At 39.0% G+C, this 24,926-nt stretch overlaps 1 protein-coding gene across 2 annotated transcripts; it reads right to left on the reverse strand.

The window, feature by feature from the left end:
- LOC131931167 (aspartate aminotransferase) lies at window positions 1-14,721 on the reverse strand. Of its 2 annotated transcripts, none has more exons than XM_059287870.1 (14): window positions 14,577-14,721; window positions 12,178-12,479; window positions 11,599-11,710; window positions 10,201-10,335; window positions 9,816-9,943; window positions 9,067-9,130; window positions 8,424-8,463; window positions 7,271-7,361; window positions 6,835-6,900; window positions 6,380-6,493; window positions 3,359-3,441; window positions 2,352-2,505; window positions 1,611-1,787; window positions 1-734 (listed from the first exon to the last, which is right to left on the reverse strand). In XM_059287870.1, the coding sequence occupies exons 2-14, from the start codon at window positions 12,298-12,300 to the stop codon at window positions 681-683; spliced, it is 1,341 nt and encodes a 446-aa protein (XP_059143853.1). In that variant the 5' UTR covers window positions 12,301-12,479; window positions 14,577-14,721; the 3' UTR covers window positions 1-680. The 2 variants fall into 2 exon arrangements, with proteins under 2 accessions (XP_059143853.1, XP_059143854.1); XM_059287871.1 differs by lacking the exon at window positions 14,577-14,721 and adding an exon at window positions 14,414-14,521.
- Window positions 14,722-24,926: the final 10,205 nt, after the last annotated feature.

Here is a 24,926-nt window from a genome sequence, read left to right on the forward strand (position 1 = left end):
TTAAAAAAAAACTGATGCAATAACAGTTCCATCTGTGTGTTTTGAAGCGTTAAACATTTGTATTTTTAAAGCAATAAAAATTTGTATTTTGAAGCATAAAAAATTAACACACAAAAAAAACACATTACATTTAGTTCAACCGTATTATATTCATATGACTTTAAAATTTAATTTGTCAGACTCCCAATATTTCTCAATATGACTTTTTTTTCTCCTGTAAAGAGAGGGGTTTGTGTGTGTGTGGGGGGGGGGATGACGCATGAAACTTTCGTTGGGGCGGGGGACGGATATTAGTTGAAGTATATCTTTGCCATCTTAGCCTGTACGTGGCAAATACACCATGGTACATGTGAAGTAGAGTCCATCTGTTTCAATGGCTTCAGCTTAAAAAGGATGGAGGGGGGGGGGGGATAGTGTGTTCTTAAATTTAGCCAGATATCCATCAGAGCTAAGGTGGACTCATATGAGTCAGGATAGCAGCCGTAAGCTCTACAATCCGAACTCCCTGTCCCAAATAAAGTAGACTTGCAAACTGTAAATATTTTCATTTTCGTTTCGTTGGGGGTTGGGAGAGATACCCGAAAGAAACACTGTTTAGTATTACAACTCTTTGTTACTCATTCCTGAGTGGTCATACGACTCGCTCAACCCAGATCTATAAATATAGATTGCCTGGTCCTCTATTGTTTTTCTATGGTCTCAGTCTTCAGCTCTAGAATCCAGTTCCTGAGTTTCTAAAAAAAATAAATAAGTAGATCTTCTAGTTGAACGGGACTTCTCACACAGGATCAGGAAAAAGCAGTTAGGCATTGGAGACGATCAATTTATTACATGTATATATGCAATTAGGTATATATATATATATATATATATATATAGTTATATATATATATATATATATATATATATATATATATATATATATATATATATATATATATATATATATATATATATATATATATATATATATATATATATATATATATATATATATATATATATATCACATGATATAATCTTGTGCTTAAGCCACTGCCTGAACCACACGTTTCAAGAAAAAAAGATAACTACCACAACAAAGAAAGATAACTACCACAACAAAGAAAGATAACTACCACAACAAAGAAAAATAACTACCACAACAAAGAAAGATAACTACCACAACAAAGAAAGATAACTACCACAACAAAGAAAGATAACTACCACAACAAAGAAAGATTACTACCACAACAAAGAAAGATAACTACCACAACAAAGAAAGATAACTACCAAAGAAAGATAACTACCACCACAAAGAAAGATAACTACCACAACAAAGAAAGATAACTACCACAACAAAGAAAGATAACTACCACAACAAAGAAAGATATCTACGACAACAAAGAAAGATAACTACCACAACAAAGAGAGATAACTACCACAACAAAGAAAGATAACTACCACAACAAAGCAGATAACTACCACAACAAAGAAAGATAACTACCACAACAAAGAAAGATAACTATCACAACAAAGAAAGATAACTACCACAAGAAAGATAACTACCACAACAAAGAAAGATAACTACCACAACAAAGATAACTACCACCACAAAGAAAGATAACTACCACAATGCCCTGGTATACGGGCGTGCAGACGTCTTCCACAAAGCTGGCATCAAGTTCCACATCAAGACCCAACTTCCGACTTTCTGCTAAGGCCAGGGCGCCGTCAAAGTTGACGTAACACAGACGTGTGGTCAGCTCATCAGCCGGACGTAGGTGGTCTGGTCCACCGGGCATCACCTTGGATACGAGACAACAAGGTTGTACTGGGGGCGTGTGGGGTTACCATCGCTACATAGTCGTATAGCGATTACCATCAGTAACATGATGGGATGGTGTGGACGGTGGGTAGAGCGTTCGAATGCTAACCCGAAAGTCTCGAGTTCGGATCTCAGACTTCCCTAACCCACGATAGGGCAAGCAAAAGCGACGGAGCATAGTGCTGACCATCCTTTCATATGCCGTAGTCAAGGTATGGATTGTCAAATCTTTTGAGTAACAATACAGTACCCCAAAACTCAACAGATACCGGTTCTTATAAAACAATAGGTTAAACAAATCAGTAAAGTTCTAGAGTGTTGTTCTTGCCAGTAACCTTGTTATGGTCAAGGGTAAATTTCATAGGTAGATCATTTTTTTTTATGCTGGGTATGGGTTATTGCTAAGAATAAGTAAACGCTACTAGAAAAAAATATATCCTCGATATGAGTTTCAGACGTTTGAACAAGTGAACATACAGGTACGACTGGAGACTGGGGACCACTCTCTATACAGTTGCAAGTACCAAGAGTAAAAGTGACTCACGGCAACAGTGACTTCTGAAAGAATTAGATCACACATTTCCTGGCAAGTTCTCACACCTCGTCGTGCCAGTTGACCCCTGATGACCTCAAAGTTGGGGAAAATGTAATACCCAGCTTTAGGGGGAACGACCTTCACCCCCACAGACTGGAGCTCTCTAAAACAAAAAGTGTAGTTTTGTTGGTTAAGGTCACCAACCAGTTCTATGGCCTACGTACCAGCCCTATAATATTGGAAGTGTTTTAGCAGTTGTATGGAGAAGTGATGGTATAGGCTTGGATACACAAAGTCATGTTACTAATGCAGTGATAGCTTCATTGAATAGCTCATACATTAATGTATACAGGAGTTACAAGGCGCTTATAATGAAGTTAAAGAGTGCCTTATCATGTACATGCTGAAAAATATAGACTTTAGATAAAGATATAAATTGACATATAATAATGTAGTTACAAAGTGGATTATAAAGTAGGTTACTATCCTAAACAATAAATCAGTTATCACTTTTATTAGATCTTGTATGTTTAATGTAGTAGTCACTAACCTCACACAAAACTTATCTACAATTTTCATGATTCGTGTTGTGTGTTTAATGTAGTCACTAACCTTACACAAATACAACTTCGTGTTGTGTGTTTAATGTAGTCACTAACCCCACACAAAACTTATCTACAACTTTGATGATTCGTGTTGTGTGTTTAATGTAGTCACTAACCTCACACAAAACTTATCTACAACTTTGATGATTCGTGTTGTGTGTTTAATGTAGTCACTAACCCCACACAAAACTTATCTACAACTTTGATGATTCGTGTTGTGTGTTTAGTGTAGTCACTAACCTTACACAAATACAACTTCGTGTTGTGTGTTTAATGTAGTCACTAACCCCACACAAAACTTATCTACAACTTTGATGATTCGTGTTGTGTGTTTAATGTAGTCACTAACCCCACACAAAACTTATCTACAACTTTGATGATTCGTGTTGTGTGTTTAGTGTAGTCACTAACCTTACACAAAACTCAGCTACAACTTTCATGATTCGAGTTGTGTGTTTAATGTAGTCATCACAGGCTGATTTGTTCTGTATCACCTTTCGAAGAATACAGACATGTAATTCGAATTACTTGGTTTTTATAACAACGTACTGAAAGCTTGTACGACAAATTTTATAATTATTGTAGTCATAAAAGTATTTTAAAACAAAAGCTAATAAAGCTAACGATTAATTAAAAAAATAGGTAATCTAATTCTTTGATCTATCGTGTAGATTTTGTCCGTTTTCCAGGAATTTATTAAGGCCATAACACTTTAAACATTGACCAGTTACCTCAACAAATGCATATTGTATGGGGCCGTTTATCCCACTTTATACATTGACCACCATCAGACACTAAACATTGACCAAAGTTACCTCAACAAATGCATATTGTATGGGGCTGTCCATCCCACTTTAAATATTGACCAGTTACCTCAACAAATGCATATTGTATGGGGCTGTCCATCCCACTTTAAATATTGACCAGTTACCTCAACAAATGCATATTGTATGGGGCTGTCCATCCCACTTTAAATATTGACCAGTTACCTCAACAAATGCATATTGTATGGGGCTGTCCATCACACTTGAAACAATGACCAAACTTACCTCAACAAATGCATATTGTATGGGGCCATCCATCCCACTTTAAACAATGACCAGTTACCTCCATCAGACACTAAACATTGACTAAAGTTACCTCAACAAATGCATATTGTATGGGGCTGTCCATCCCACTTTAAATATTGACCAGTTACCTCAACAAATGCATATTGTATGGGGCTGTCCATCCCACTTTAAATATTGACCAGTTACCTCAACAAATGCATATTGTATGGGGCTGTCCATCACACTTTAAATATTGACCAGTTACCTCAACAAATGCATATTGTATGGGGCCGTCCATCACACTTGAAACATTGACCAAACTTACCTCAACAAATGCATATTGTATGGGGCCATCCATCATACTAAACAATGACCAAACTTACCTCAACAAATGCATATTGTATGGGAGCCATCCATCATACTAAACAATGACCAAACTTACCTCAACAAATGCATATTGTATGGGGCCATCCATCACACCAAATATTGACCAGTTACCTCAACAAATGCATATTGTATGGGGCCATCCATCACACCAAATATTGACCAAACTTACCTCAACAAATGCATATTGTATGGGGCCATCCATCACACCAAATATTGACCAAACTTACCTCAACAAATGCATATTGTATGAGGCCGTCCATCACACTAAACATTGACCAAAGTTACCTCCATCCCACTTTAAACAATGACCAAACTAACCTCAACAAATGCATATTGTATGGGGCCGTCCATCACACCAAATATTGACCAAAGTTACCTCAACAAATGCATATTGTATGGGGCCGTCCATCACACCAAATATTGACCAAACTTACCTCAACAAATGCATATTGTATGGGGCCATCCATCACACCAAATATTGACCAAACTTACCTCAACAAATGCATATTGTATGGGGCCGTCCATCACACCAAATATTGACCAAACTTACCTCAACAAATGCATATTGCATGGGGCCGTCCATCACACTAAACATTGACCAAACTAACCTCAACAAATGCATATTGTATGGGGCCGTCCATCACACTAAACATTGACCAAACTAACCTCAACAAATGCATATTGTATGGGGCCGTCCATCACACCAAATATTGACCAAAGTTACCTCAACAAATGCATATTGTATGGGGCCGTCCATCACACCAAATATTGACCAAACTTACCTCAACAAATGCATATTGTATGGGGCCGTCCATCACACCAAATATTGACCAAACTTACCTCAACAAATGCATATTGTATGGGGCCGTCCATCACACCAAATATTGACCAAACTTACCTCAACAAATGCATATTGTATGGGGCCGTCCATCACACTAAACATTGACCAAACTAACCTCAACAAATGCATATTGTATGGGGCCGTCCATCACACCAAATATTGACCAAACTTACCTCAACAAATGCATATTGTATGGGGCCGTCCATCACACCAAATATTGACCAAACTTACCTCAACAAATGCATATTGCATGGGGCCGTCCATCACACCAAATATTGACCAAACTTACCTCAACAAATGCATATTGTATGGGGCCGTCCATCACACCAAATATTGACCAGTTACCTCAACAAATGCATATTGTATGGGGCTGTCCATCACACTTGAAACATTGACCAGTTACCTCAACAAATGCATATTGTATGGGGCCGTCCATCCCACTTTAAACAATGACCAAAGTTACCTCAACAAATGCATATTGTATGGGGCCGTCCATCACACCAAATATTGACCAGTTACCTCAACAAATGCATATTGTATGGGGCCATCCATCACACCAAATATTGACCAAACTTACCTCAACAAATGCATATTGTATGGGGCCGTCCATCACACCAAATATTGACCAAACTTACCTCAACAAATGCATATTGTATGGGGCCGTCCATCACACCAAATATTGACCAGTTACCTCAACAAATGCATATTGTATGGGGCCGTCCATCACACCAAATATTGACCAAACTTACCTCAACAAATGCATATTGTATGGGGCCGTCCATCACACCAAATATTGACCAAACTTACCTCAACAAATGCATATTGTATGGGGCCGTCCATCACACCAAATATTGACCAAACTTACCTCAACAAATGCATATTGTATGGGGCCGTCCATCACACCAAACATTGACCAGTTACCTCAACAAATGCATATTGTATGGGGCCGTCCATCACACCAAATATTGACCAAACTTACCTCAACAAATGCATATTGCATGGGGCCGTCCATCACACCAAATATTGACCAAACTTACCTCAACAAATGCATATTGTATGGGGCCGTCCATCACACCAAACATTGACCAAAGTTACCTCAACAAATGCATATTGTATGGGGCCATCCATCCCACTTTAAACATTGACCAAACTTACCTCAACAAATGCATATTGCATGGGAGCCGGTGCACAAGAAAAGCTGTGGCTGGCTGCACTTTTCACAACTGACAGCAGGTGCGATAACTCTTTTGGGTAGACATGGTATCCAACCTGCTCATCAAAATAACATGTGATGTACTAGAGTGTAAAAATACTTGACAATAAATACCAATAAGTTACATCTAGTGCATGTACCCAATAGAAAAAGTTATTAAGTTTATCAGGTCATGTGTCCAATACAACTATTCTCAAATTTATCTGGCCAATAGAAAATACCATCAAGTGCATACGCCCCGAATAAAAGTTTATCTACCCAATAGACTAGAAGAAAACAACATTAAGTAGCCTAGATCTGTCCAATAGAAAACACAAATTAAAACCTTCTGCTCAATACATTTACATCAACTTGATAGAACACAATCGAAACAATAAGATTTTGATAGATTACTCACTCTCCAGCCCCCAGCGCTTGCCCATTTGGACATGCCAGTACTCAACACTGTGCCTTCTGGGTATACCTGAGATATAAGTCACGTGATAATAAAGTTATTTTTATATTGGTGATAATCTAAACAGTCACAGTACTGACTAAATTAGTCCTAAACAGAGTTTCTTCCAGGCATCTCTTCGGGGGGGGGGGGGGCGAACGAAATGAAATTTATATAATTTATATAGAAAATAACTACTTTTAACCGTGTCCGCCCCCCCGAAGAAACTTTACCGCCCCCCCCCCCCCCGAAGATTTCAAGTGCCCCCCCCCCCCCCCCCGAGAAAAAAGTCTGGAAGAAACATTGGTCCTAAAATACAGGAGCGGATTGTTTACAGACAGGCTAGGAAACAGAAGTTAACGGCATTAGTGGAAAAAATATTTTGACTGCTGATGAGTACCTTAGAGAGACAGACATGCGAGTGAGTGTAGTGTACACGTGCATAGATCTCATCACTCAGCACCAGCACGTGGTGACGTCTGAACACTTCTCTAAACATAAATAAACCAGAAACAAGTTAATTAAAAAGTCTAGTGACAATTTTAGCGCAATTTCCTTATGTTATCTAAAAATAGCTCTGTCGTAGCGTAAATCAAGAGCAGGGTTAGTAAAACCATTGGTTAGTTATTAAAACGTTTTTTATTAAATAAACCTAACTACTAACTAAACTCAGCACCTTGAAATCAAGAGCAGGGTCATTAAAACCATTGGTTAGTTGAACTTGATTATCAACATGATAATCATTAAGATGATAGATCTCTACTTCCGGCATGTATATACAACCACACCACACGCGTCATCACGTTCAATAGATGCGTCATCGCGTTCCATGGCTGCGCCATCACGTTAAGTAGGCGCGCAAGTTAATTAAAAAAGTCTAGTGACATTTATGCGCAATTTCCTTATGTTATCTAAAAATAGCTCTGACGTATAATGATGGGGTGCGTTCAAGCTAGAAGAGCGATCGGTTTGTAGGTGTTTATGTAATTTTAAAATTTGTGACCGAACGAGAGGATATTTTTGAAAACTTTCTTCGGCAATATTGTTCTAAATTATGGCAGAAATCGATTGGTACATGTTTCAAGTCGCTAAGTGGTCTGGTTGCCGAGATATGGGCAAAAAACTGCATTTTTTCGAGGTTTTTTGGCTTTTACGGGAAATACATGAAAGAAACCCGGAATTTTTATGGCCTATGCTCATTCTTGTAACTTGCTTAACATAATTGCTTTTGGAACTAGTCATCGATATTGCTTCGTTGAGGAGGAGATACGACTTAAAGCCCGGACACACATTCATCCATCCATCCATTCCCAGAAATGACGAGTTAATAAACGCAATTCTCCAGAATGGAAATTGCGCTAAAAAAATTTAGTCGTAAAATATCTCAAAAATGGAAATCAATAAAAAAAACTTAATCCAAATTAACTGTTTAAAAGCTTGACGTTTATAAATTCATAAAGGGTCCTAACTAAAATGCAAATATTTTACAGTAGATTTATTTTAATTGAGTGTTAATTACAACTAATTAATTAGTGCTGGTGAGAACATCTTACGTAAGTTTCCTAAGCTCTGACTCCGTGTAGCAAGTGCCGGCTGGGGAGATAGTGAGGACATTTTAAGGCGTCGGTGGTGTCAGAAGTATGAGGGTGCTGGTCGTACGGAGTGGCAGTATGTGGTGTGGTGATACTATGTGATGTGGTTACATAAGATGATGTGGTGGTACCAAGTGATGTGATTATACCAGGTGATGTGGTGACAGCATGTGATGTGCTGACACAGGGTGATGTGGTGACACCGTGGGATGTGGTGACAGCATTTGATATGGTGAAACCAGGTGATGTGGTGATGCTATGTGATGTGGTTACATAAGGTGATGTGGGGACACCATGTGATGTGGTGACACCGGCGGATATGGTGACACAAGATGATGTGGTAACACCACTATATCTCTAACTGTGACATCTGTCATTTAGCCGTCATTGGGGCATGGGTTTAACCCCCCCCCCCCCCACACACACACACACATACAGACAAACACACTAAACACCCTACTGCCTACACCAGCGGCTGATATTAGATCATTGCTTGGATCTCACTAGAGACTGGTTAAGTTTTGCTATTTTACTATGGTTGTGGTCACGTGCAAACCGTCTATACCTACAGACTACTGGTCATGTGACTGTCACGTGCACTTACTTGGGTTGCAGGGATTGGTCAGGATTAAAATTTTGTAATAGCTCATATCGTTCTCTGTGATTACCTGATGGAGTCATTAAAAAACTGTGTTTTAAAGTTTCATATACGAAAATAAACGTAAACTTTATATAGATATAATAGTAGAAACACCTATTGCCTTAGTAAAAGTAAAAGTCCCTTTCAAACTTGACGGTCTACGTGGCAAGTTAAGTAGAGTTCACCTGTTTTTACTGCCTTAGACAGTGGCGTAGGCAGTGGGGGTTAAGGGGGTTACAACCCCCCATGGACCCTTCTGTAATTTTTTTTTACTGTCATAATAACACTTTTACTTACTTAAATCTATTTCTGACTCAGTATTTATATATATATATATATATATATATATATATATATATATATATATATATATATATATATATATATATATAATTGTATATATATATATATAATTGTATATGTATGTTTAGAACAGTCATCTAAAAACTGACGCTATGTTTGTTTTGTGTGTGTGATTGTGCGTGTGTGCTTGAGTGTGTATAAAAGATTTTTACTGTATTAAGTTTTGAGTGTGCACAAAGAACGAAACTACAAAACTTCATACACTACACTTTTAATCCAATGTTAAGGGGGAGTGGGGGGTGCAAGATATTGTTTTCTTATTTTCAGATTTTTCGTTGAGCGGCTTAAGCATGCATTGCTGTTTGTCTTTCACTTAGTACAGTAGCTAATCTCAACCCTGACCTACTGACCTTCTCTAAACTTGTGACCGTGACCTTCCACTCATCCTCCTCTGAGCTGTCCACATTGTAAGCCGTGTGCCCAGTGAGGATGGCCTGGGGTCGGTACGTGGTCCATGATGGGGAGTTGACCAGTACATCTTTTTAAGATGTGAAGAATGGCAGTTGTAAACATTGCACGATACAATTTTAACGCACGAAATCCAACCAGATGATCACGATGATATTTGTGCTTTACATTTTACAAGCGAATATCATTAAAAATTTCATTTTTTTTTAAACATTTAATACATTTAAAACATGTTTTAGTGCATTCTCAATTTAAAAAAAAATCTGAGTGATTGATTGGTTAATTGTTTATCAGTAATGACACTATGGTAAAGAGCACTGAACCCACCTCCATTAAACACAGTCAACAACAGCAGAATGAGTTCCTTGCTCCCAGGTCCCACTATGACGTCTTCAGGATCAAAATCCACCTGATCGTAGTGCTTGTGGAAATCGCAGATTTTCTTTCTTAACTCTGGTATACCTGAAGGATTATTTTTAGAAATATCATGAATGAGAAATGGTGTAGTGAGTAATGGTGAGGTTGATGCTTGGAAAACATGTCGCACGCGTTACAGACGGTGTCACACAATGAAACAACAAGGCTCACCTTAAAACACGTGAAACAGTGAAACAACCTTAAAACACGTGACACAGTGAAACAACCTTAAAACACGTGACACAGTGAAACAACATGGTTCACCTTAAAACACGTGACACAGTGAAACATCCTGGCTCACCTTAAAACACGTGACACAGTGAAACAACATTAGAACACGTGACACAGTGAAACAACCTTAAAACACGTGAAACAGTGAAACAACCTTAAAACACGTGACACAGTGAAACAACCTTAAATCACGTGACACAATAAAACAACATTAGAACACGTGACACAGTGAAACAACATGGTTCACCTTAAAACACGTGACACAGTGAAACATCCTGGCTCACCTTAAAACACGTGACACAGTGAAACAACATTAGAACACGTGACACAGTGAAACAACATTAGAACACGTGACACAGTGAAACAACTTTAAAAAACGTGACACAGTGAAACAACCTTAAAACACGTGACACAGTGAAACAACCTGGCTCACCTTAAAACACGTGACACAGTGAAACAACTTTAAAAAAACGTGACACAGTGAAACAACTTTAAAACACGTGACACAGTGAAACAACCTTAAAACACGTGACACAGTGAAACAACCTTGCTCACCTTAAAACACGTGACACGGTGAAACAACCTTAAAACACGTGACACAGTGAAACAACCTTAAAACACGTGACACAGTGAAACAACCTTAAAACACGTGACACAGTGAAACAACCTTAAAACACGTGACACAGTGAAACAACCTTAAAACACCTGACACAGTGAAACAACCTTAAAACACGTGACACAGTGAAACAACCTCAAAACACGTGACACAGTGAAACAACCTTAAAACACGCGACACAGTGAAACAATTTTAAAACACGTGACACAGTGAAACAACCTTAAAACACGTGACACAGTGAAACAACCTTAAAACACGTGACACAGTGAAACAACCTGGCTCACCTTAAAACACGTGACACAGTGAAACAACCTTAAAACACGTGACACAGTGAAACAACCTTAAAACACGTGACACAGTGAAACAACCTTAAAACACGTGACACAGTGAAACAACCTTAAAACACGTGACACAGTGAAACAACCTTAAAACACGTGACACGGTGAAACAACCTGACTCACCTTGAACAGGTAGGTAAGAGTTCTGATGTGCCTGCTTCTGTAAGGCACCAATGGCAGTCTCGATGATGGGAAACGGAGACTGTCCGAATCCAAAATGGGAGATATTCTGTCCCTGTGTTGAGAGGAGTGAGTGAGAATGAGAACACTGGGCAACGAATATTTTGAGACTAGACTGGTTGAGCATAAGAATGATGTGCAATCTTTAATTAGCCACTAATTGCTATTTTAATCTAAACTATGATTGCTTCTGCGTGCTCGATCTATTAATTAGAGCTAATCTTGAAGCCCTAGCGATGCTCACATATTTAGTATTGCTGGAGTCGCCTATGAAAACACTTTACCCTAAACCTAAATCATTACAATTAATATATCCTGCTCCCAATCTACGTCTAACCATAGAAGTTAAAGTAATGTTAGTTTCCAGATTTCATTAACGAGGGAATGTGCAAGTTACTTACTTTACTTATGTAAGTTTACTTGATCGTTATGAATATGAAATTAGTTCATTCATCTGTCACATTGTAAAGGCTTACTAATTTCTAGCTCCACAAAGCAAAGATTCCAAGTTCTAACACTCACCTCTTTGTTGAGTCTCTTGATCTTCTCATTAAAGGCCAGGTTCGAAGCTCCGGAATAATTTCTCTCCAGTAAATCTGATCTGATGGGTGACGGCTGTAGAGCTTCTGGCTTCAGCAACGACATTGTGGCGGGTGGTTGTAAGGGTGTCCGGTGGTTGTCAGGGTGACGTGTGGTTGTCAGGGTGACGTGTCGTTGTCAGGGTGACGTGTGGTTATCAGGGTGTCCGGTGATTGTCAGGGTGACATGTGGTTGTCAGGGTGTCCGGTGGTTCAACCAACCGATGACTACAGGGCACTTGTTGGCTGTGTGAATTACAACAGTATGAATTACAACACTTGTTGGCTGTGTGAATAAGTACAGTGAATTAGAACACTTGTTGGCAGTGTGAATTACAACACTTGTTGGCTGTATGAATTACAACAGTTGTTGACTGTATGAATTACAACCCTTGCTGGCTGTGTGAATTACAACTCTTGCTGGCTGTGTGAATAACAACAGTTGTTGGCTGTGTGAATTACAACCGTTGCTGGCTGTGTGAATTAGGAATGTATAATTAGGTGTGACGTTTTTGGACTGTTCATTACGAGATAAGAAAAGCATAACATAACGACAATTTTCTCCCTGTCGGACTAGGCCTACAATGTAAACATGCTGAGGGCAAAAGAATTACGTTAAATGCACTACATGGTAAAATAAACCGGGAGTGATCTCCCCTAAACTTTCTCGAATATTCTTATATAAAACAACAGGGGATGGGAACTCGGGATATAGACATGATTTTTAATCCATTTTAAATACTTAAACTTTTTACATTAGAATAAAATCTAGTGTAAAAAGAATTGCACACCAAGTGAACGCCAAATAAAGATGTGCATAATAGTGCGCAATATTATTAGTACTTTATAAATTTACATGCGTTTTTGAGAAATTGGAAATAGCGTAAATTACTACTTCCGGTCAACGGAAATTACTCAAAATTTGATTACTTACAAGTGAAATTTTATTTATCTATCTGAAATAGTACTCAAGTTATAGGCTTTTGAAAAATTCAAAGTAAGAAAGGTACAACTTCCGGTTATCGGAAATCGCTCAAAAGCCTATACGGATCTACGATTTTGATAAAATACTTATATATAAAATTTCATCAACCTAGCTGTAACGGTACTCAAGTATTCGTGTTTACACACAGACAGACACACACACACACACACAGACATACGGACAAGATTGCAAAATTATGTTTTTCCGTATCAGTGAGGTGTAAAACGTCGAGATTTGAAAAAATTTCGATTTTTTTTTGCACGACTACAAGACTTTCTCTATACTTCGTATATACGAGAAAGTAAAAAATCTGGTAGATCTAGTAAACATTTACATTCATTCACTACATGGTTAACAATATCACTGTTAACATTGTGTGCTGGAATAATTGAAATTAATTCTTGTCAAACAGCTGTTTCTTTCTGATTAAACATTTCTAAGTATTTATACTGTGATACCTTTAACATTTTATTTACAGTCAGTTTGCCAAAGTGGGTTGGGACGGAATTAACAAGACATTTTCGAGCTCACTCAGCCCTGTATAAAGCCTAACATAAATTGGGAAAGATCAAGACGACTGGGCGTCGTGCATACCACGCCATCCTTTACCCAGCATTCTGTGGTAATTAGCGGCTTAATGTACACTGATATTCTCTAAAACTGGTTTAGAATATGCATATCTGCAGAAAGCGCCTTGTGAATGTGTCGGGTGTTCGTCTTTCAGATTAACAATAAAACAAGGCAGGGGGTGGGTGGTATGCAGTGTTTCTTCCAGGCATCTCTTCGGGCGGGGGGGGGGGGAGGAGGAGTTCCGCCCCCCCCCCCCCCGAATAAAGTCTACCTTCCTCACACCCCCACCTCACGAAAATTTAAATAGAAAATATATACTTACCAGAGTCCGCCCCGCCTCACCCCCGGGAAATTTACTCCGCCCCTACCCCACACCCCGAAAATATGAAGTGCCCCCCCCCCCCCCGAGAAAATAGTCTGTAAGAAACACTGGTGGTACGATGTAGCTTCCCTTTTTGCACCCCATAGTATTGTATGGACAATATATATCGTTGGAAGTTCTTTAATATCAGATTTGAATATGCCATTGAACCTTTTATTTCTTAAAATATTTCTCTTACCCGATTTTTTTATATTGTAAAAAAAAAAAAAAACAAATAAAAAAGAAGACAGCTGTATGACTTACTTAAGAATCCTATGCTGATGACTGAGATGAAGCAAAAAAAAAAAAATATCCCAGGTTTTTTCTACATACAAGTGGGGCAAGACGTGAAACCTTGCAACTTTTTATGCCATGAGACTAACAGCCACCATACTGCAACAGTACATACACAAATCTATTTACTTACAGTGCTTACACGTTGAACTTTCTAGCGTTATCTGTTTGTTTTGTTGTAAGTAGTACCACAGAACAAGGGCAACGGTTGTCTCCCTGTGTTTAAGAATGCCCGGTGACCTACATTGATGAGGCGTCATTAACCAAAACAAGTGTGACGTCAGACTTCTTCCAGAAACTAGATGAAGACAACACAACTTGTTAATTAGGCGTGTGTAAAGAAATTACGGTAAAAGCTTCGATATTTAGTAACAAAAATTACAGACAGTAAACATTCACATGTAATTAATTCAAGCATGTAATGCAGAGAAAGACATTTCAACGTTGTTTTTGTTGTTTTATTTTTAATAAAACATCACAATTAACACTGCCCGTCACCCCAACCAAAGACCTCCAGAGTCCTCTGTCCTGTGCCATCTTCTCCACCTGACTCCAGGTGTGGTTTCAGCTTCACGGTCCCCTCGCCAGGTGTTTCTAGGTCAACCTCTTTTGCGGTTTCCTTGTGGGTTCCACCTCAATGCCTGACAGGTGATATCGGTTGGTGGTCCAACCCCAACCTCTTTTTCTGATTTCCTCATCAGCGGAAACTTGTCCTGTCGTTTCTCTATGTGTGCGCTACAAATGGTATTGGGCAAGCGAATCCTGAGTATTTGAATTTTTTTTTAAATAAATCGCCAGTGTAAAAATGGCATGGTAGAAACTGAGACTGTATGGGAAACGTATCCTCGGTAGTCGAAGACTGTATTGTAAGTAGTCATCAGACCACATTATGTTCAAAACCTCGTTTTTTTTAAACCATAATCTTTCGACTTAGAACAGGCCATAACAGACTAAATCAACACATGCATAAAAAACTAAAGGTTGGGTGTGGCGAAATGTGCCCTTGTGGCAAGGCCCCGGAAAATATGGAGCACGTCCTTCAGGAATGTTCTTTGTATAGCCAGGCGCGAGTCAGACACTGGCCCCTGCTCACCCCACTCAGGGAAAAATTATATGGGGCACCTGCTGATCTGGAGACCACAGTCCGGTTTGTTCACGAAGTTGGACTTGTTGTCTAAATCCTCCACCATAATCTCAATTAAGAACGAAGAAGAAGAGGAAGAAACCAAATAAAAATCCTACATTAGCAAAAGAAACATCATTAATAGCTGGTGTTTGCGAGTGTTGTTTTTAGAAACCTTAAAAGTACTGAAAGACTTTTATAAATGGGAACAACAAGTAGTCCAAGTATCATAACTGAGAGGCCTATCGGCTTATATTATATCACAAGTTAATGATCGGGTTCAGTGGCGTAGCGAGGTCGGGTGTCACCCGGTGCGGCACTTAATGGTGTCACCCCCCCCCCCCCCCAGAGGCGCAGCGACCCTTCCCGGGGACAAACTTTCAAATTTTCGATTTGCACCCCCCTCAAGTTTTCGATTTGCACCCCCCTCAAGTTTTTCTCTATATATTTTGCTATTTTTCGCCTTGGTGTCACCCCCCTAAATGGTGTCACCCGGTGCGGTGCGCAGCGCACCTTCCGCCCCCCCCCCCCCTCGCTACGCCTCTGATGGGGTTTATCAATGTTTGTTGTTCGTTTAAAAATAATATTTAGCGCCCCCTTCACCCCTCTCCCCATTCCAACTCTAGTCCCAAAACTCAAAACTCCTCTGTAGAGAGGGTCAACAGCATTTTACTATCCGAAGATGGACTATTTTATCCTATTAGGTAAATATCATGTAGTTAGTAAATGATCCGATTTTATTACATAGAACATCTACGTCCAGCATATTCATGCACGCTTACTGAATCCATGTCCGCGATTCAAACGGAAGCAGTGTGTCGGGAGGAGGAGGAGGGGGGGGGGGGTTAAGCTATAAGAGACACTTTAGGAGATAACAACTTTGAGGAAACCGTTTGGGATTTCCCGATGTTAGACTGTAGTTAGAGAGAGAAAAAAGTGCTGACTAGGATATATTACATCACACGGCCTTGAGAAACTGAAAGCTCTGTAAATCGATAAACAACGTGGCTGTATTCATTCTGTTTTTATTTTCTGATAAACTGACGTGGGACTGGTGCAGAAATGTATACATATATTAAAACGATTGAAAAAGAAACCGGAAAATTTACTTACAGTAAAGTGGTTGCTCAGTTGTTTTGCATAAAATAATGCAGATTATTACGTAAACAAAAACACGCTAGTGGTAGGCCACTTGGTAAACTACAATAACTTACCCCAAAAGGTAATACCATAACAGAATGTAGCCTGCAAACCTCAACAGAACATACTGATAGGCCACTTGGTAAGCTACAATAACTTACCCTAAACTGACGTGGGACTGGTGCAGAAATGTATACATATATTAAAACGATTGAAAAAGAAACCGGAAAATTTACTTACAGTAAAGTGGTTGCTCAGTTGTTTTGCATAAAATAATGCAGATTATTACGTAAACAAAAACACGCTAGTGGTAGGCCACTTGGTAAACTACAATAACTTACCCCAAAAGGTAATACCATAACAGAATGTAGCCTGCAAACCTCAACAGAACATACTGATAGGCCACTTGGTAAGCTACAATAACTTACCCTAAAAGGTAATTCCATAACAGAATGTAGCCTGCAAACCTCAAGAGAACATTCCATGTAGGCATAAAGCAACTTGTTCTTTTTCCATTTTGACAGAACAAAGTCCTCCAGCAAAGTAATTGTAAAAACACAATAGAACCTAAATGTTAAGTTCTGTTAAAGTCAATCAGCATGTTCAGAGCCGGCGTTTAGGGGGTACGCGGGGCCTATGGCCAACCATCCGCGCGGGGCCTTATATTTTTTCATTGGTGTATAATTAAATAAAACACGTACAGTGAGGCGTTTTTTTTTTTTCTTCTCAACGCGAATTAATATTTATAACGATATATATGGTATTTTTAAGCTGTTTATCAATGTCGTATTAACATTAAGACACTGACTAACAAATAATTTGTTTACTTAGAAGTGCTTTTGAAACGTTTGCTTGTTTCTGTTAAGGATTTTTGTTTGAAAAGTAAAAAATAAAACGGATATAAGTTTGATACACGCATTAAAGAGACGATGAACGTCAGCTTCAAACCTGATTTTTTTTACATTAATGTTTATTTATGAAAATCTTACCAGTACGTTCACAAACGAAGATCTACTTTTCTTGCCTTTCGTGACTGGAACTGTTAGCAAGATTCTGTAGGCGATCGCCGTATTGGGAAAGGAATCCCGAATACTCCAAATGTACTGAAGGCACTGTTTTTGGCTGACTTAATACCTTCGGGCACTTTGAAGCAACGTTAAATCGGTCCACAGTGGCAGGTGATAGTATCGATAGTTTTCTCAATTTATCGAGTGTTAACAGTGGCATTCAAAGTGTGTGGATGCCGGGGAAAATAGCAAAACATTGATAGATTTCGGAATAAGCTCGAATCGTGGAAAAAACACTGTTTACAGCTATAGATATCCAAAGGAAATGACTCTCAAATGTAATCACGGACGCTCAGTAAGGTGGAACACTAGGGGGGGGGGGGTGGACAGTTGGTGGGGTGAGGTGAAGGATAACTGTACATTTAAATCTAGGGGATGCCCAAACCCTAAAAAAAATCTGTTCGGGTACTACGTTACTGGATCTCTGACCGCAGACATTCAAGAGAAGGTGCGTGTGTATAGAGCGTCCACGTATTACATTACAGATTAAGACCGCGTTCTCACCAGAGGAAGGTCCGTGTCTATAATTAGAATGTGAACCATGTGACAGCCCAGCTTCATGTTATTTATGAGTTTCGCGATGGCATGCTCGGACTGCCGGTAATTTAGACGTTTTAGAAATCAGGAGAACTTTACCATAAAACAGTCTCGGCCCGATGTATCAAACAGTATAGACTTTATAATTTGTTTAGTGTGCCTACACTATTTTAAGACAAGAATCACTATGGTCTTAACTATTATACTGAATATCCCTACACAGAGGCCGTAGTGGGGGGGGGGGGGGGTTGCGGATCGCACCGGGTGACACCTTTTAGAGGGGTGACACCAAGGCAAACAATAGAAAAATATATAGAGAAAAACTCGAGGGGGGTGCAAATCGAAAGTTTGAGGTGTGTGTGTGTGGGGGGGGGGGGGGGTGCAAATCGAAAACTTGAGGGGGGTGAAAATCGAAAATTTGAATTTTTTTTCCGGGAAGGGTCGCTACGCCTCGGGAAGGGGGGGTGGGGTGGACACCATTAAGTGCCGCACCGGGGTGACACCCGACCTCGCTACGCCACTGTCCCTACAATTAATTAAAATAAACATGTGCTTAATCACTTTACGAATACCGTTAAAGTTTACCAAAATGAAAATGGACATAATTAATGTATAAATGCCCTTCAAAAATATAAAAATAAATACAAGTGTAATGTATTTAAAGATGACCTGGCAATATATAAAATAAATATGAACATAATTACTGTATGGATGCCTATCAAACGTGGTCGTGGTGAATATGCATAAAAGATGTTACACAAAAGATGCCCATACCGTGTATAAATTATGATTTTAGGGATAAATACTCTTTATTTCCGGGGCATGTCCCCATCCACTCCCCCCCCTCCTCCTCTGCAAGCCATCATCAGGTCACTGACTGTTTACTACAGGCACCCCCGCCTGCTCACTAAAAAAAAAACGTCTTCAACGGTCCGCAAACAATAGGGTATCTTTTTAAGTTTTTCCCGATTTTACCTCCCATGTCAGGTCGGGGGCTAATTCGCGACCGCCATCTCCAGTCACCTCCGGACAATAGCAAGTCGACCGTGCCAGCGATGTGTGACACAAATGTCTTCGTATCGAATAATGGTCTGTACCAGTCCATGTATAGGATAACTCACTAACATCAGCCGTGACCTCAGTTTTAACATCCAACAACTTCGGCCATTTAGTTTTTTTTTTGTTTAAATTTAAGATTCAGCAAAGATTATTTAAGTTTACAAACTAATTCAGGCAACAATGGCGTTGCTGAAGCGCGGGGCCCCTTCAAGCGCGGGGCCTGGGGCGACCGCCCCGTTTGCCACCCCCTAACGCCGGCTCTGAGCATGTTAATACATTTATAATGACAATATATTTAATTCTGATTGTAGACAATATATTATTTTAAAAACGAATAAAATAAAGTTTCTTTACTACATACTTAAGTAAATTAGTGAGATGTTTTGACATTTACAATTAAATTTGTTGAAATATACATATTTATATTAAGAGAATGATTATTTCCCCTAGTTCGTCTTAATATTCTAGGAATCATTATGTCAAATTGTTTTTACAAGGATTACAAAAAGATTGTGTTGCGTTCATTGTGTGTATCTTTTGTTTTTGTTTTATTTTATTTAGAGTGATAAATTGTTTTATTTTGTCGGCCAACATTGTGTGTTTTTTTCTCATTTCTTCAGAGTACTTTCAATTCATTTTACATCAATCATAGCGAAGTAATGATATACAGCTAGTATATATATATATATATATATATATATATATATATATATATATATATATATATATATATATATATATATATATATATATATAATGCTGGAAAAAATTTGAAACCCCCCCCCCCATGAGACGATCCTGGCTACGCCACTGGTTGAATTACACCCGACATAGTGACGCCACTGATGAAAAGACTTTATACTCAAGTATACTAACATTACATATCACCATACATTTATATCTAACATCCCCACATCTTGATATTGGCATAATTCTAAAATTAAACCTCGATGTAACTACTTGACTGGTGTCACCCTCCCCTGCATTGTGTAATGTAACCATTCTCTTTTTTTACAAGCTTTTAATTAACTTGATTCCTCTGTCGTCAGTCGTCAGTCTGTCTGTCTAGATCAGGGGTCTCCAAACTTTTCAGCCCGAGGGCCGCATTAACTACCCAAAAATCAGTCCGGGGGCCAGTGTTTTTTTCCAGGCATCTCTTTGGGGTTGTAGAGCCCCTCAGACCCCGAAGAATGTCTACCTTCCGCCCCCCCCACGAAATAAAATTTATATAGAAATATATACAAATTTCAAGTGTCGTCGTCACCCCCCCCCCCCCACCCACGGAGAAAAAAGTCTGAAAGAAACACTGTCGGGGGCCAACAACACACTCCAGGTCCGATTTGTTCTCAAATTGTTCTTCGTGTATTTCATTTTTGAAAATGTTTGTTAAACCAGGTATATTGTTGCGAAATTTGATACTTTGATGCAAGTTTTAGAAAAGTCTTCCTTGGTCAAAAACGTATTTAAAAAACCCACCCGTCCTTCTTTGAACTGGTCTCTAAGGAGGTCATTTGCTTGCAATTCAATGACCTCCAGCAGCAGATCATCTGGGCAACTGGCTACATTTTCTTCAAATTGGTTTTGAAACAGTCTCAGTTCTTCTGCCTTTGAATCCAAGTCCGAAAACCCCTACTGAAACAGCAGCTGGAGGTGTTTGATGATCATGAGCGGGGGGAAACAGCTGTTGCTTACGCCTTGAAGACCTATATGAAGTTATAATCAGCAAATGTTTTTTTCAACTCATTGAATATATCCGGTGACAGTGTTATACATGTTATGTAGGGAAGGCAGCTCTTGTGTTATGTTCATGTCTTCATCCACACTTCTAATAAACATAAGCAGTTGAGAGGTGGAACATCTGTCCAGCGACTCATCCATTACAATTGAAAAATTGCGAAACTTGCTTGCATTTTTCGCTACTTGAGTCAACATGTTTTCACCAATGTCTGCAACACGACGGGCAACGGTAGTTGTACCAAAAGCTACATTTTGTAATTGTTTTGAAATTTCTGGGCAAAGTTCCTCAGCCACCTACAACAAACATTTTTGTCCGTGGACAAAAATATCTCCGCGGGCCGGATGAAAGGACCTCGCGGGCCGCATCCGGCCCGCGGGCCGTAGTTTGGAGACCCCTGGTCTAGATCGAAACGGCCGAGGGAAATTGCAGGCACTTCTAATTGACAGATACGGTTCGTAATTGGTACGTGGAGCAAGACACGAAGACAATGCATCATGACATTCAATTTGACTTAATTGGTCGCCTGATTAATTTTTTATGAATTAATTAAAAATTTGACCAAGTTAGTAGGCAGTCCAATCCGCACGCTTCATCGCGGCAAAAGCGCGTCATCACGTTCAATAGCTGCGCAGTGGTTTTTAGTCATGTTACTCTGTTGTAAATAAAAACATGTAAAGTACTAAAAAATTTTCATAAAAAACGTTTTAATAACAAGTTTTTATGTAATAATGCACTAAAAAGTAGAAAATAAATTATACACTACTATTTAAATTACTATAAAGAAAAGCGTGGGTCTCTTCCTAAATATTATTAAAGGTATCCAATCTAATACTACTAAAAGTCAAGTTTGTTTACATGTTTGAATATTTATTTGTTTTTTTGTTTGTTTGTTTGTTTGCCTGATTGACTATCTCGCATGGTTGCACTCATCGTGGAAAGCTGTAAAATAGTATGTAGGTAGAGAAAATTTTTTGTTTTAAGACAGACTGTTAATCACAAATTTATTTAAAGACGTTAATTAATTTATTGATTTATTCATACGCAGAGTAACCCATTTTTTTTAAAAAGTTTAGAACGACCACTACACTCGGCGGGACCGTGACGTCACAGTTTTTTGTTTACTCTTTAGTACAATAAAATGGCGGCGTCTATCGAAGAAAATTGTGTTCCCATTCAAAAGTTTAACGCGTTCTAAATCTAATTTTCTGTCGGTCATAACTTTAACAATACGTCCGTTTGCTGTATTTATTACGTTCCAACACTTATATCAATTTTAAACTGTCTTTTTTCATTTAGTTTTACAATAAATTTCTCTAGATCTAAAGATCAGCTGTCGAAGGAAAGTTATGAATCTAGCCTAGATCTAGATCTAGCCTAGATCTAGGTCACTAGACTCAATGTAAATTCTAGATCTAGACTTAATGTAAATTCTACATCTAGAATCTATTTCAGGCCTTAATACATCTAGAATCTATTTCAGGCCTTAAGTATTTTATATAAATCTTTGTTTGGCTAATTTAAGATAAAATTTAATTTGAAAGTTACTAGATTCTACTACTAGACTTAGATCTAGATCTATGCGCGGAGACTCAAAAGTATAGTATAAAAATTCATTTGTGACGTCACGAGTAAATAGCTAAGTTGGTAGCGTAGTCCGCTCTCATGCGGGTGGTACAGGTTCTAGACCAATATGTCAATGATATTTTTTTTCAATTTTTTTTTTTAGATGTGAATGATAAAGTTGCCTATCTGAACTTGGCAGGATACAGGGCAGGTGAAGTAGAGTTCATCTGTTTCTTTGTCCTAAGCATATGAAAGGATAGTGTGGTCAGAGACATGCTCGGCTGGAATCGTTTTTTAAACGATAAAAACATGTTGTCTGAGACTTGGCGGGACACTGGGCAGGTGAAGTAGAGTTGAGTAGGTCACATGTGACGTCAGTATATGAAGGGATAGTCCGAAATCGGTGTTTTCGGTGTTTTTAAAAGATAAGAAACATATTTTTGAATGTGGGGTCTGTTTTTGTGACGATAAGTGACACTGCAGTAGCGTAGCGAGGAGGGGGGGGGGGGCGGGAGGGGAGGCGGGGGGGGGAGGGGAGGCGGGGGGAGGTGGAGGGGGGGCGGGGGGACATATGTTGGGGCGCCAAAATGGTTTGGAAAAATAAATTGAAAGGTTGAGGGGGGTTCAAATGGAAAGTTTGAGTGGGGGGGGGGGGGGTGCACATCAAAAGTTTGAGGGGGGGGGGGGTTGAAAATCGAAATCTTGGGGGGGGGGGGTTAAAATCGAAAAGTTTGTCCCCGGGCGCCGGGAATGCTCGCTATGCCTCTGAGTGACAGACGTGATGTTTTTTGATGGATGACCCCCGAAACCCACAGTTATCCAACGGATGACGGGTATTCTAGTAGATACTAAAGTGGCCGACGCTTTTCTTTATAGTAATTTAAATAGTAGTGTATAATTTATTTTATACTTTTTAGTGCATTATTATATACGAGCCGACCCGCGGTGTATCATACGCCGCTATTTAGTTGTTTTTTCTACTTTTCAGTAATTCATAATTTGTGAATTCGACAGTACCAATGCTGCCACTGAAAATATTCGCTTTAAAACACTAAACCCCCATTTCCCCCCCCCCCCCCCCCCCCCCGTGAAAGCAGCCTCCTCTTAGTTACCTCCTCTAAGTTTAAAATAGTTTCAAACTGAATTATCTGCCCCTAATAGCCGTCACCAAAGCCTGCTCTACTATTGTTTTGTAAACATTTAGCGTGAACTACAACTCACCTGACCATGTGAGGGGGGTGGGGGGGGGGGTGGGGGAGGTGGTAGCGATAGAGAGGAAGAGAGGGGACTGCAAGGCGCGCGCTTGCAGCTTGTTTTCTAACGGCTCCCAGAAGAGAATTATATGTATAGACATTTTCGCACATGGGCTGTTATATATTACTTATTAGGATTACATAAAAGCTTGTTATTATTAAAACGTTTTTTATGAATTTTTTTTTTGCCATGTTCGCTGTCTTAGTTTAGTGGGCATGCAAAATATAATCTATATCTAAATACTAAAGGAAATTCTTCGTAGAAACAGTTGTTTTCATTTATGTGATTTACGTAGGCTAGAGCCTAGATCTCGATCATTCCCATTGGCTAAGTCTGATGGATCTTTGGGTCTCAGGTTCAGGTTCAACGAAGCAAAATTTACTACGATTCATTTAGGCTATGGGGGAAATGATAACTCAAAAGGGTCAGATCTAACAGTTTTTTTTTTAATAAGTCCTACATCTAGATCTATTTGTCCTATATAGAAATCTAATTTTTCTAAATCTATTCTGGGTCTGTATAGGCTACTTATACGGAACTATTTTTTTTACTTACTAAAGGGAAACCACTCTATTAAGAAGCAGCCGTTTGAAAATCGGAGTGACCTAACTTATTCATGCGCAAGGTTGTCTTTGCTGTCGAAGCCGTGCGTTAGGGCCTATGTAAGAAGTTCTAAAAAGTATTGTAGATGTATTCTAGATTAATGTAGAATCTAGTCTAGAATATTCTAGAAATCTAGAGAGGTAATTTACACAACCTGATGCCTGTAGAAATTTTATGTTCTCGCATTACTTGTTATAAATAATCTAGATTATTGATAAACCTTAAGAGTAGACTTGACTTAGGGCAGACTTAGGCTAGTTTTAGATTTAGATCTAGAAATTTTAGAATCTAATCTAGATTCTAGATCTAGATTAGATCTAGATTCTAGGTAGATCTAGAGATCTACGTAAAATCGCCTGCGGCTAGTAATGTCCGAAAAAGTTACCTCATTGTCAAGGC

Source organism: Physella acuta, unplaced genomic scaffold (genome assembly GCF_028476545.2).
Source record: "Physella acuta isolate Inbredline_101_S28 unplaced genomic scaffold, ASM2847654v3 ptg001903l, whole genome shotgun sequence".
NCBI classification, from domain to species: Eukaryota; Metazoa; Mollusca; class Gastropoda; family Physidae; genus Physella; species Physella acuta.

Excerpts from the sequence above, each read along its gene's own strand:
- LOC131931167 (XM_059287870.1), bottom strand. The coding sequence starts at position 12,300 with ATGTCGTTGCTGAAGCCAGAAGCTCTACAGCCGTCACCCATCAGATCA. Across the intron at positions 6,494-6,834 it reads CAAGCGCTGGGGGCTGGAGA|GTTGGATACCATGTCTACCC; the intron begins GTGAGTAATCTA and ends TTTGATGAGCAG. Across the intron at positions 2,506-3,358 it reads GTAGCTGAGTTTTGTGTAAG|AGAGCTCCAGTCTGTGGGGG; the intron begins GTTAGTGACTAC and ends TTTTTGTTTTAG.